Below are 14,587 nucleotides of genomic sequence, written 5' to 3'. Positions count from 1 at the left end.
GCTTTATACCAGTTACAGACCATCTGTTAATGCAGTTTGTGTGCCCTGGGACTCTGTTTTCTTTAGAAGTAACATCTGTTTAAGCCTTCACCCTTCATAGTCCAGCTCTTCAAATTTCTTTTCAGGTTCTACTTTAAAAGTGTTTTGTTGTCCTTCTAAACAGAATAACAAGTCAGTTATTTTTAGTCAAATTCCATAGAATCTGGCATGTTGGATTTGGTTTTTCCTCCCCTTCAAGGTGCTGGAAAATGTCTATAGATAAGACAGCACTGGTTTTACCAGAAGAATAAACCTTGTGCCTATGAACATTACAATTTGAACTTTGACTTGAAATTCCTCTTGGATTTTGAGGGAGTTCGAATAAAAAACACAGTTCTTTTCTGAGTGCAATTGAAGGATAGGTTGTCATAGCAACTAAATTATGTCAATAATCCATTCTAATATAAAAAGAAACGTTTAAGTTCAAAAAGCGTGGGACATGGTTATTCATTTACCTAGCTGTAATAAAAGTTGAGAAACTGTCACTTCCATTCCTATTTATCACAGAATCATAAGGGGCCTTTGAAAAACCCTCTATTCCAGCCTCCTCCTCAAGTCAGGGCAACTTCAAAGTTCGGTGGTGCTTTTGGTACATAACCACCTGGCAGTAGAAGCACAGGGAAGGGAGAGAAAAGAGTTGAAATACAGGAAAAAGATGGAATGCTTCATCCTTGCCTCTAAAAATGTTAAGCTTACAAGGAACTGTATCTGCTTTTCAACTCAAGAGCTAAGTTGAAATTGGTAGGATTTTTTGTGACACTATGTAGGTTCCTCCTAAACTTCTATAGCTGCTTTTGGGGCAGAAATTACTGATTCAGCAACTTCAGTTTCCAAAGGCTTCTTGTTTTGATTCACCCCATGCTCTGTCTTGATTAGCTAAGTCCAGGGTGGCAGACAGATCATGTACATGACAATTTCATTCCCTTTGACTTCCACTTTTGCCCTGCTATCTAATCAGTCATTTGTTTGCAAATCGTTGTGCAGACAACTCCATTTCAGCAGAAAGGAGTCTGTTAAATTGGTATATGTTGTGTGTATGAAGTACATTATGTGAGAAAACAAGTATTTCAGATGTGTTTGTTTTGCAGTTGAACCAGGCACCAACTATCACAAACAACATTGCATGACAGCATTATATATGTATAAAAAATTGAGTGTGAATTATTAAGTAAATTCATTTCACTGTGTATGATCAGGAAGATGATTTTTTTTAAATTATTGCTTATGTTCATATAAATTTTTTCTTGTTATTTTTCTCTAGGTGGAGAATCATGAATTTCTTGTCAAGGCTTCTTTTGATCCTAATTTAACAGAATTGAGAGAAAAGATGAATGAACTGGAAGAAAAAATGCAGTCCTTACTAAAGACTGCAGCCAAAGAACTAGGTAGGGTTTGGAACTGCCTTTGATTCGTGTCTCCTTTGTGAAATGTTTTGCAAGCAAGTGATAAAATCTGGTGTAAAGAAGTTAAAGGGTTAAAGGATGTTTGATATTATTGAGTTGGGCTGACTTTGGTTGTTGTGGTACAAGCTGTTGGAAACAGAGAGATTTTTGGTTTATAACTTTGCCCTAATTTTTTTTTAAACAACATTCCAAATTATTTCAGAAATTATCATATATATTGCAGAATCCATTTTGTAGAACTGTTAATTCATCAAATTCTTGGTTAGGTCTAGTTCTGTTTTGAGGACCTTCACTGAGATTGAGGTCCTCACATTCTTTGAGGACCTTTACTGAGATTTTTTTCCCCCCTCTGTGCATTATCCTGAGTGTCCATTCAGCTTGCTTTCGATGTTCCTTGCAAAATATAATTCATAAACAAATTAGACCTTAGAAGTGTTGATCATCCTATGCAGAAAATTCCATGTGCAGCTGATGAATCAGGCATTGAAAGAGCAACTTTAAGAAAAAGAAAAAGCCACCAACTTTTAATGCAAATACGGCAAGGAAAATTGGCCTGTACCTTTAAGACCCTCCATTTCTTTTTTGTCTTGATTTTTTTTTTAGTGTAAAGATAATACCTGGATGAGAAGAAGGAAAGCCAAGATTGTGTAGGGATGAAATGAGAAATCTTGTAAGAGAACTATGTGTTAGCAGAAGGATCACAGGAGTAAAGGTGCTGTGCTAACAGCAGCAAGGCAGAATGTCCTTGCATCCTGGAGAATTCTTAGCAATAATTGTGATCCTGATTTGAATATGCAGTTTGAGAGCATTTTAAAGTAAGAGCAGAGAATGAATCCCTATATTTGTGTTTGGTCTGGGTATTTCTCATACCTGTAGAGAACCAAAGTAAGTCTATTCAATTAGGTCATGTAAGAGAGGCTAAATCATGGGGATTGAGGCCTAGTGAGCAGGAATAGCACAGGCTACAGGATTTGTGATAATACAACTTTTTTTTGTTTTGTTTTGTTTTGTTGTTGTTTTTATCTGAAAGGTTTGGAAGCTGGCAAAAGTATCAAACTGGAGTCAAACTCGCAGTTTGGGCATCACTTTAGGGTAACTTGTAAGGAGGAAAAAGCTCTCCGTAACAATTCAAAATATGGAATCATTGATACACAGAAGAATGGTGTGAAATTTACTAACAGGTATGAGATGATATTGGTAGTTTTTTAAGCCTATTCTGAAAGTAATAGAATTGTTCCTTTATAATTATGCTGATAGACTGGATTACATACAAATTGTCACCTTTTTTAATTGGCTCACAGATTGAAATATTGAGAAGGACTGGCATAGATTTTATGTTAAAAGCTGCATTCTCCATTTATATTGCCAACTGTTATCTATTTTTGGTCCTTTGACTTGGGCTAATTTCTCTGTTTTAGCTGCAGCAAGTATCATAATTGCTTTTACTGTGAGTGTTTATACAGACACAAGCTGCAGTAGGTAAAGAGCTATTTATGTTTATCACCAAATGTGACATGCAGAGATTTGCTGCTGATTACCTCTTTTCCCCCGCTTTGTTCCAAATCCTCTCTATTTTCTGTTAGTCCTGTGCATTGAGCTTCAATTCTGTGCCTCTTTTGATTGAGCTGTTAAAAAAATTTAAGTCTTCAGCCTAACTGCTGAATTGAGTATGTTTCAGTGTGTCCTTGTATGGACAGCAGTTCTGACACAGATCAGTTGAAAAGTCTATAGTTTTTGTTGAATTTTAATCCATTTTAGAGCATTTTAGCAGGAGCAAGGGTTGCATCAGTCATCAGATGTTCCTCTGTTCTTCAGTGCTTTAACACAGAGCAAATGAAGTAGAAACTTGCATGTGCACAATTGGGTAATAATTGAGGTTGAAGGCTGCTTCTTATCCCTCACTCAAAGCAGATGCACCTTGGAAATTAAATCCTATCTCAAGCTTAGATGAGGTAGTCCAAGGCTACCCCATCCTCTAAATATCCTTCACAGCCTCGTGCGGCACAAGATTCCTGTGCTGAATTACTGTTTATGAAAACTTTCCTAATAAGATCTAATGAGAATTTTCCTTACAGAAACTTGGGATCTTAGGATCTCATTCTTTTGCTCTGCACCTCCTTCAAGGAGAGTCTGTTGCCTCTTCCCTCCAGGCTCAAATTCTCTCAGCCTGGGCAGGCATCTCTCTGAGCCGTGTCCTTGTGTGCCACGTGCTCCAGCTCTGTGCCTTTGTGGTGACCATTTGCTCCAGGTTCAATGCTGGGAAGACAAAACCCAAAACCAGAGATGCCATCTCAGAGTGCTGAATAGAGGGGAAGAATGACTTCCTTCGACCTTCAACATGCTGGGTCCACTCCAGCTAGAGCAGCCAGCATGGGCTTGGCCTTCTCTGCCTCAGGGCCACTCTGCTGGCTTGTGTTCAGCTTCTTGATGGTGTTGTGACTGGTTTCTGTTAATCACTCACTTCCATAGTTATAAATCCTTATCTTTGAAAAGAAGGGCAAACATATTGGTTCACACCAGCCAATATGTTGGTGTATTTCGCACCAATTTACTTAAATGAACAAAGTGTAAAAACCTCAATTGCATTTTGTTTTAAGATTTACTTGGAGGATATTTTTTAAAAACATCCCTGAAATGCAAAACAGCCTTTTCTGGTACTAAATGTGCTGTGAATCTAAATGTATGATGAAGTTAGACTTTTCTGTAGCTGAGAAGATGTACTTAGAACCTGTAGTTTGTCACCTGTTACTTTCCCTTAGTGATGCAGCCCATGCACCACTAATAAAAAAGACTTCTCTGTGCTTAGTTAAGTTATAGTTGCTTCTGTAGGTGGTACTGGAAGCACAAGACTGTCTTCTGCCTATAGTGTGGGCACACTACTTGGGTGTGTTTCTTATTCAGTCTTGCAGACTCTTGTTCTTTGTTTAGGAGACAAGATTGAGAAGAATAAAAACTTGTTTAAATTCTTGTCTTTATTTCAGCTTACCTTAGTGTGAAGACCAGAACCTGTTAATAGTGATAGTAATTAGGTTTTTACTAAATGAAAGAAGTCAATGCCTTCAGATCTGATAAGCCTGTTGTAGGACTCTGGGCTAATTCCACAGTTGCTTAGCAGCAAAATAGCCAGAAATTCGATTTGAAGAATTAGTCCTTATCACATAGCAGCTCTATAACAAACATAGATGATGTCATGTGTTGATGCTAGAATTTCTGGTTTGGCCCTTATGGGTAATCTTAAACTTGGAAATAATCTTGAGGCTGTCTTGGTGTGGATGAATTGTAGGTCAGCTGCTTTGTGGTCTTTGTGCTGAATCTTGCTGAGGAGGCCAAAACTTTGGCATTGTAGGAGAAAGCAGAACATCACAGCTTCTAAATACTCTTGTTTTGTTTGCAGCAAACTGAGCACCATCAATGAAGAATATATAAGGAACAGGGAAGAGTATGAAGAGGCTCAGGATGCAATTGTTAAGGAAATCATTAACATTGCTTCAGGTGAATATGCCACTGTTGATGTGTGTCACAGTCTGGTGTGCTGAGAGAATTGCTCTTTCTTAGAGGGTGTTTTACAGAGACAAACTGTAATATTGCTCAAGGAATTGGTGTGAAAAGTGAGGTGTGGCTTTCAGATAGCTGTTGAAAGTTTGAAATATGAATTGTCTTCTGTCACCAGACCCTTTCCTGGCATTGCTGCAAGATGTGCAGTGATGAGGTGTGTACAAATGCTAATCCCATAATAGGAACAAAAAAAGGGGCCATAAAGGCCACATCTGTCCTCCACCTGACTGCTTTCTGACTCCGAGCATCTTCACCCAGACAGCAGAAAAGGTGAAGGACAGCAGAGAACTGAAGGAGTGGGACCTGAGGTCTAAGAGCATTGATATGCAGTATAAGATCAAGTTAGACACTGCTCTTATGGCAATAAAAATTGTTGGTTTCCTGTTATTTCCATATATTTTACTCCAAGATTGCCTACTTACAGGACATTCCTTTACTATCCTTCACCAAAAGCAGAAGAGACACTGAGGAATTTGGGCTGTAGAATCCAGTTCCTCATCCCTTTCACAGAAGAAAACCAAACACCAAAACTTCAAAAGCTGCTACTGGGGGTGCTGGGCCACCTAGCCTGGTGTCACAGGCACTGTGTCTGAAGTGTCTGTGCTGTGTCTCTCGTGTCTTTGCTTGTGTGAGCATCAGAATGCAGTGTATTATTCATGAAGGAAACTTACTGGATTTCCAGGTGAGGGAAAATAATCAACATGGCCTCACCTCCTCCTTTGCTTAGTCTGAAGAAGTCTCCTTCATATTCAAGGCATGAAAACTTCAGAACTGCATCCTAGATTCTCCCAGGAGGTGACTTTCATCTTGAAGAGAATTGTTACTGCAGATGAATTACCTTGATGGACTCGGTGTAGGCTTCAAGGTACCTTCTCAGCAGGAGCAAAAGAATAGCTAATGGCACTGAATTTCCATCTCCCCTGTGCAAACCAGGTTATGCGGAGCCCATACAGACCATGAATGATGTGATAGCTCAGCTGGATGCCATTGTCAGCTTTGCCCACGTGTCCAACGGAGCCCCCGTGCCCTACGTCCGGCCCGTCGTTCTGGAGAAGGGGCAGGGCAGGATTGTGCTGAAAGGCGCCAGGCACCCCTGCATCGAAGTGCAGGACGAGGTGGCCTTCATCCCCAATGACATCACCTTCGAGAAGGGCAAGCAGATGTTCCACATTATTACTGGTAAATTGTTCTCTTCTCTTCTTTGTTTGTTGTTTGCTTTATAAATGTCTCGAATATTTCCCATAATGATGACTTTTTATAAAGAAAAACCAAGCCAACAACAAGCAAAACAAATCAGCCTAATAAAATTCTGTCAAAACAATTTCTCTCATCAAGGGTGAGCAGCTACTGAGTTACTCATCTTTCTGCATGGGGAATAAGATTTGGCTCTGGAAAAGAAGGGGAGGGTACTTGTAAGCTATTATTTAGTGCTATTTTTGATTATATTTTTTTTAAAAGTGTCCACACTGTTCATGTGAAATGTTACCTTTGACTGTGGATATTCTACATTTTTCTGTACCTACAGGCATATTTGTCATCATCCAAACTATCAGTAATGGAATTGGTTATTGTAATTTTAATTATAGTGCCCTATTTGGAGAAGGTGATCACTAATTTACAGAGTCATATGTGAAGAAAAGAGAAGCTGCTGGACAGTATTAAATAAGAAATTAGGCCTTCTTTAAAGTGAGACCTTAGTGAATGTAACTCCACAAGCCAGGCAACCTCAGGAATTGGAAAGCTTGACCCTGCTAAAAGTGATTTGGAAAATTCCACTGGGCATCAATTGTATTTTGTTAGTGTTTTCTTTGTGAAGTATTGAAGTTGATTTTAAATGCAAAACATGTTTCAATGACTGTACCATTTTTTACCCTTTTCTCTGGTGTAATTAGGATAATTTTACTACACACGAAAACATTTTTAGTGTTTATAGATTTAATTGAATCTTAATTTCCATCCAGATGTCCTTAACAAACGTTCTGAGTAGCAAAGATCTGAAATTAGAGAATGATTAATGAGCACTTCTAACATAATCAAAAAGAAAAATCGAAAATCTGAATAAATGCATGGTAACACACTTCTTTTTTCTGGTTAGCAAAAGCATAAAATTGGTTTTAATTATCAGTTTTCTGGATAATACTTTAATTTTTATTTCAGTTACAATTAACTGCTTAATATCTGGGTTTGCTGATTCTAGTGACCCATTAGCTTATACCCAGTGTGTAACTAAGCTATGTCATTTTTACAGAGAAATTTAAGTAGTTGTTTGAGGTGAAAACAAATTATTACAATTCTTAAGCAGAAATAAATACTGATGATGTTTTAATTTAAAGCTTTTTAGTTTTGAGTATGAACACATGTTTAGATGACTGCTTATACTTTTGAAAAGTCCCAAAAACTTAGGAAGGCCCCTGATTTTCTGTGATCACCTTTCTTTTGAAAAAGGAGCATTCAGTAAGACAAACAAGCAAGCCCTGTTAGCCCTGGAGGCACTTGTTGCACCGGTTAGACAAGTTTGCTGCTCTTTTCTGGCAAGAGGGTTATAAATTTCAACACTTTTTGTTTAAATTTAGAGCCTCTTCTCCTTTAAAAGAGCTGTTGAATTGTAAAAACATGATGCTTTTTAAATTAACTTTTGGAAATATTCTTCTTTAGGCCCTAACATGGGGGGAAAATCAACGTACATCCGACAGACAGGGGTGATTGTTCTTATGGCCCAAATTGGGTGTTTTGTGCCATGTGAGTCTGCAGAAATCACCATTGTGGATTGTATCCTGGCTCGGGTGGGAGCAGGAGACAGCCAGCTGAAAGGAGTGTCCACTTTCATGGCTGAAATGCTGGAAACTGCTTCAATCCTTAGGCAAGTCCTGTGCTTTTGTTTGATTGTCTTGGTTGGGGTTGATAGGAAAGAGAAGCATTTGAGATTTTTCTTTTGTGGGGAATCTTAGTGGAGAATCTCAAGTTCTTTTTAGCTGGTACATAAGTTATGGAAGTAGCCTTCTGTTTATTCCAGTGGTCAATACAGAGTTGCTACCAAGAGGCCAAAGTCTAAATGGGACAAAGAAGCTAGTGTGAAATGATCTGTGTGATGCTGTGTCTGCACTATGTTTGTAAATAAGAAGGGTTTTTTGCCTCTTCCATGCTTTGCATCCACAGCATGACTTGTGGTACTCCAGTATCCAGAGTTCATGCTGCTGTCAAACGTTAACAAATGGTCTTGTGTTTTTAGGACAGCAACTGAAAACTCCCTGATAATCATTGATGAGCTGGGAAGAGGAACTTCTACCTATGATGGCTTTGGCTTGGCCTGGGCCATCTCAGAGTACATTGCCAGCAAAATCTGTGGGTTTGCCATGTTTGCTACACACTTCCATGAGCTCACAGCTCTTGCTGACCAAGTGCCGACAGTAAACAACCTCCATGTCACTGCTCTGACCAGCGATGACACACTGACCATGCTTTATCGCGTCAAGGAGGGTAAGGCGGTGTCTCAACTTCGTGTTCTCCTGAGAGAGAAAAATCTTAAGTTTTTAAGATTTTTCTTAGAAAAATTGATTTAAAAAAAAAAAAAGTGGATTTATTTTTTGGCTTTTTTTTTTTTTGTCAAGGTTGGGATTAAATGTGTGAGATAGTATTTTTTGTTCAGATTTAGACGTTTATTAGTTTTTATTTATACTACAGTTTTAAAAGCTGGGAGTTCTACAGTACTTTACTAATAAATTTTAAAAATAGAACCGTATTTATTTTTCTATAAATTCTTTTAAGGATAAACTGTTTAAATAAGAAATGACACTTAAATTATTTTTGTTTTTAACTTAATAACTAACTACTTGTGGCCCTCAATGTGGACTTTATCTAATTACACAATATTACTTAAACTTATGAAGGTAAAGGACGGACTTCTGCTCAAAAACTTCTATTTTGTTTCTTATATATTGCTGTATTAAAAAACTTTAAACTCCAAGTTTTTTACTATGTGATACTGCACATTTCTATTCAAACTACACACTTACAATCTTGGTTCTATTATTCAATTTTGGAAGCTTTCTCTATGGCTTCAGGTTAAATATAGTGTTCTCTTGGGAGTCAGTGCTTTTCAGCAACAGAAAGTGAATTTCTCAATAACCAGGGTTCCAGCATTAATGGAAAAAAAAATCGCCCCAAAATTTATGTCATACTCCAGGCTTGGGGTTTGCGATTATAAATATATATATATATATATGTTCTCTGTCCATGGATGGTGTGTGTGACAGGAGCTCTGTCCATGTGTGAACACAGTAGATGATGATGTTAGTGATTATTTCTTAAGCTTTCTAGGCTATTTCTGCCACTCAGTTGATGCTTTTGAGTGTCTCTCTTTGTCTTTTCTAAAGACAGAGAGAAGAGTTCCAGAAGGTTAGTTTCTGTTTTCCTAAAACAGCTATTTTAACCTTTTGATGGAAGAGACTTGCATTTCTTAAACTGTTCTTTTAAAAGAAATTAGTGCACCTTTTATTTGCTGACAGTTTTTAATAATGTCTATTTCATTGTAATAAGTCTTAGTCTTGCATTTCCCAGTTTATACAGCAGTTTGATGTATGAAAAATAGTATGAGTAAATTTAGCAAATGGCATCACAGTGAAACAACAAGTAGCCTGTTTTGTTAGTATATTATCAGTTAGATGTATTTAATTAAAGTCTTTTAGTGGATCCAGTTATTCCTTTCAGTATTAAATTAAAAAAAAATTAATTAGGCATAAATTTCAGCTATTCCTTCTGCTTCCCTATATCCCCATCATTTGTTTTTGCTCCCTTCAGCAGGAGCCTGTATTTTCTGCTAAATAAAGCAGAGCTGTAACTGTGGTTGCAAGGTGTGCCCATTTATGGCATTCTGATTTATTTGCGAACTCTACAGTGATTTTGGATTGTTCTCACTAGAGTATTTCAGTCCAGTTGGCAATCTCTGGGCTGAGGTTTTGATTAAAAATGTGGGCAGAGTACTCATTATTCTGTGTACCCCTCTTAATTTTCCTCTTCCAACTGCAGAGGAATGAGTTAGGTGACACTTGAACGGGTAGAACAGGGTTACTGTAGAGCACTGGCTGTCCTGCATCTGATACCTTGCTGCATTTAGTCCTGTGATATTACTAACTGCCTATTGCTTACTGGCTTCTTCTGGTTTTAAATCCATGGAATTACTTAATTTCTTGCCCTTAGATTACACGTATGACCACTTCTAATTTTGTGTTCCTCTCTGGCTATAATCTTGCAGATAGATTTTGGGTACATTTCTGTAAAGCTTGGGAAACTGCTCTGAGCAAGGGGAGTCACAGAAGGAGCAGAAGTACTGCTCAAAGCTGGGTGGATTAACTCTATCTGCCACAGCCTTGTAACTTTAAACTCTGTGTCTTTGTCTTTTGGGATCTTTATTCCTTAGAGATGAGTTCTGTGGGTGCAACTTCCTAAAAAAATGCCCAGTTTTTGCTTGAATGTTACTCCAAATTGCTGTGGCCCTGATTCCCAGCCAGGCCCACTGGAAAGGAGGTGTCTGTGGTTCTTTCCTAGTTTGCTGTTCCCCATCTTCTCCAGCACATGTTGAGCTCCTACCACAGAATGAAGGCTCATGCTCAAATTGGTGCTTAAAAGGTGATTTGGTGTAGCATTAGAACTGAATAAAAATAGTCATAAACTGCTGCAAGTGTACCTGGAAACCAAGTGGTCTTGGTGCAGCAAGAGATGGTGATGTACAGAATCTGCAAAAAAGCCATCTGTAGGTGCTTAGTTTGGGCATGTTGGTTGAGGAGGGAATCAATTTTGGAACAGCAGTTTGTACAATAAAGCTCCCTAATATTCTCCAGACAGTTGGGTGAGTTCTCTTTCTTCAACCCACTCTTTTTGTTTTTAAACCTGTATTAATTCAGCTGTCCTGGTTGGGATAAGAACTGTAGAGGCCCAGTTTCATACTTTTCTTCCATCAGTTTTGCCATTTTTAGTCATAAACATCTCTTCTTTGTGCATACAATGTCTTTTCTTTCCATCCATTTTCATGGAAATGCTATTGAGCATGGAGACACAATATTTTTATTTACTTAAACCTCTGTCAGAGGAGTTGGAGCACTATGAAATCTTCATCTTTAAATACCTGGTCTCCAGTCAGATATATATCTCTCACCTAAGTTTTTGCATTTAGTGTTATGCTCTTTCCCTTTTGGGATTGTTGTATTGCTGCTTCAGGGATGTGCATGTAGGCAGCTCGGATACAGCTGTGCTTTGAAACAAATAGCTGGTTTGATGTTGTTTGAAATGTATAACCAAACTTGAAAAGCATGACAAGGAACTTTTATACAGTGTTTTCAACCATGTTTTTGGGCTTCAGGAGTGACAAAATCACTGGAAGAGGAGATACATGAAGTACTGTTCTCCAGGCCTCTGCTCAGGATTCTCTGAGCTGAGAACTGAGTTACCTCTGGGTCTGGGGAGGTGTGCTTTTTAAAACCAAATCAAGAAGACTAATTCCTGCTTAAGTGGGTTCATTTCCTTTAAGAAACTTGAGAGATTACAGGGTTAATAAAACAAAAAGTTTTCCTTCACCTATTCTTTGGATACCTGGTATTTAATATATGATTATTTAGGAAAAAAAACAACTGTCATTTTGCAAGTGTAATTAATTTATTCTTAACTGCTTGCTGAAGACCACAATTAAAAGGATGTAGTAATATCTGTGGGAGGACAAATGGAATTATGATAATGTAAACAAATAAGAGTTGATAGATTTTATCAGAAGTCTTTTGTTACTGAAGTGAAAAATTTAATGTAACTTTATATGTACAATTTTCACATTATGAGCAATTATGAGGACTTTTCTCGAATATGTTATAAACAGTATATTAATTGAAGTAAGTGTGAAGTTACAGTTGAGAGATGTTGATAGAATTAAAGATGATTCCTGGAGACTGAGGGATTATGTGGTAGAGATGCAGAGGAGGAGAGGGATGATTGAGAATGCAACATTTTTAATATTTATCTATACACACACACATATATATTTGTATAGGTATAGAGTAAATGTCAGAGATGCCTATTTTAAAAATGTAAATTATTATATTCTACGACTGTGCCAAAATACATTAATAAAAATGATTGTTTGATTTAGGTACTAGAGGGAAATTCTCTCTGCCTGAGAATTTCTTCTTGAAGCACTGGAGCTCTGCAATTACTGCTCTAATAGAGCTTAATTAAGTAAGAGCATATTCTTTGTGCTATTGTTTTGAGTAGAAAAGGTAAATCAGAAAGTGTTGAGGAGAACCAAATAATGTCACGCACTTAATTCTTCAGAACAGAGAACTATTACAAGCATGTCCATATAATCTCTGTGTAGCCATATTATCTTCTGAGAATTCTTAACTGGGTTTTTTTCTCTACATCCAGGTGTTTGTGACCAGAGTTTTGGAATACATGTAGCAGAGTTGGCAGCTTTCCCAAAGCATGTGATAGAAAGTGCAAGAGAGAAAGCATTGGAGCTGGAGGAGTTTCAAAACATTGGCAAGTCCAAGGAATCTGAAGGAGAACCACCAGTCAAGAAATTATACAGAGAAAGAGAGGTTTGCTGTCAGAAATATTTTTTAAAATTTGAATTACTGAAGCAAAATCATTTAAGGATTCAGATTCCCACAAAGCATGAGGATAATTACCCTGTAATGTATTTTTCCATAACAAAATGGCTTGGCTACAATGTTCGTTAGGAGTTGAAGAGATGTTCAGGGGTTTGATTTAGAGTAATTTCAGGTTAACTGAGGCAAGAATTTTATCTAAAAATGTAGATTTAAGATACAGCTTTTGTTATCAGTGTGTAGAATATTCTTGGCTCTGCAGTTGGGTCACACCTGGTTTTGCTCCCACTTATTTGAGTGTTCATTGGTGCCAAGTTCTTAGAGACCAGTGTGATCAGATCTGTTCACCCTGGAGAAAAGCTGAATACCCAGCCTTCTCCTTTGTGCCCTTCCATGTCCCATCAGAACTGTCACATCTCAGAAGCTGATCATACCAAAGAACACAGCAATCAGTACCTGGAATGTCTGATTTACACCTGATTTATGGGTGTCACAAACCAAAGTTTCTTTAGAGAGGCTTCTTTTGCAGGTAGTGTAGGGGAAAACAAAGGCTGCAGGAAGCTTTTACAGACTATCCTGTGTTGTCTTGGTGCTGGATGAAGAGTCCTGACAGTGGCATCTGTGGCAGCTTCCTGGGAAATGCAGTGCTGCTGCTTTGTGGCTTGCATTGGTTTTTGTCCAGTGTAGCTGGGTCCTCCTCGCTGTGTGCATACAAACTGAGCTTAGTTCTGTGTCCCAGCAGTCAGCCTGACATGCCACAGCCTTGTACCAACCACCTCGATCTCCTTCTGGCAGCCTCGGGACCACTCCAGTGTTAGTCCACATCCAAAACACTTCTACATTTAAAAGCCTTTGCTCTAAGAGACAGAGGCTGTTACCTGTTACTTTATTTTCAGTTTCAGAGGTCAACTGCATTTGTTGTTGCTGGCTCAGTAAGTGGATCTTATGCTTTAGATGAACAATCTGTGGTTTGTTCTGCTTTTTACTGCCAGAACCTCCAGCTACCTCAATTGCTCTGCTATTGCCTTTCCTGTGTCAGGCATCATGGTGAAGGAATTTTTAGATTAGTTGGACCTGGCTGCATGGTCCTAAGTTGGTGTAAATTAAATTGACATAACAAACGCTTGTGACAACTACAGCATCATGTTTTATTCTTGGGTGGTTCAGTAATACAAAATAAACCATAAACCCTCTAAGCAATAGAATGGCAGAGCTTTAGATGCCTCACCCAGAGAATTTGTTTGCTATGGTTAACATTGTGTGTAGAGGGAAAAGGGTGCTATTACTTCTTGGAAATCTCTGCACTGAAAACTACTGCATCAGTCTTAAATGATAAGAGGAAAACTAAGTGAACTTTTCAGTAGAATTGTACAATGCATAGGACTGGACAAACTTCTGCATTCCGGACCAGTTGTTTCCAATACAGGGATTCTGAATACTGTTCATTGCAATGTTTGTTCTTGCTATTCAAGTCAGATTGTTTAGAAGTTCCACTTTGCCTGTTTGTGTAAAAGCATATGCATAAAGCTTAATTATCATCTGTTCTCCTTGGTGACAGCCACTCTGCAGTTGCTTGGTTACAATTTGTCCTTTCCTTTTGCATATTGAAGCATTGCTTTTGATTGATAGTCCCTTCTAAAGTAGCTAGTTTGGGTAATATGACCATTCTGGTGCTATTATTGCTGGCAGTCCTCACCTCGTGTTGCTGCATACTGGAATTAAATGTGGAACACTTACAGGAGATGACAGTGTTAAATACTGTATTTATGCTGATCAGCTGGTGCTTTTTGCTCATGCTTTGAAAAAGAACTTCTGGTACCAGCATAAGTAGTTTGTTCTGGTGTTCAGAACTTGGTAGCAAGGACAAAAATAACCACGATTTTTGCCTGCACTGAGTTTCTGCTGATGAACAATACTTTGTATCTATAGGGAATTTGGAAAATTCCTGCTTGCAATCTAAACACCTTTTCTGTTTTCTTTTCCTTCTCTTCTCTTCTCTCC

General features: G+C 38.1%; 1 protein-coding gene across 1 annotated transcript in view; it reads left to right on the top strand.

The window, feature by feature from the left end:
• MSH2 (mutS homolog 2) overlaps positions 1-14,587 on the top strand; it is a 46,805-nt gene that overhangs the window by 31,805 nt on the left and 413 nt on the right. The window contains exons 9-15 of the mRNA XM_030268863.4: positions 1,301-1,424; positions 2,473-2,623; positions 4,837-4,934; positions 5,931-6,176; positions 7,653-7,857; positions 8,227-8,474; positions 12,405-12,577. Of these exons, the coding sequence (XP_030124723.4) occupies positions 1,301-1,424; positions 2,473-2,623; positions 4,837-4,934; positions 5,931-6,176; positions 7,653-7,857; positions 8,227-8,474; positions 12,405-12,577 (1,245 nt within the window). The remainder of the gene's footprint in view (positions 1-1,300; positions 1,425-2,472; positions 2,624-4,836; positions 4,935-5,930; positions 6,177-7,652; positions 7,858-8,226; positions 8,475-12,404; positions 12,578-14,587) is intronic.

This window comes from Taeniopygia guttata, chromosome 3, assembly GCF_048771995.1.
Source record: "Taeniopygia guttata chromosome 3, bTaeGut7.mat, whole genome shotgun sequence".
Taxonomy (NCBI): Eukaryota; Metazoa; Chordata; class Aves; order Passeriformes; family Estrildidae; genus Taeniopygia; species Taeniopygia guttata.
The sequence above is the reverse complement of the archived record's forward strand: the minus strand, read 5'-3'. Positions and strand labels throughout refer to the sequence as shown.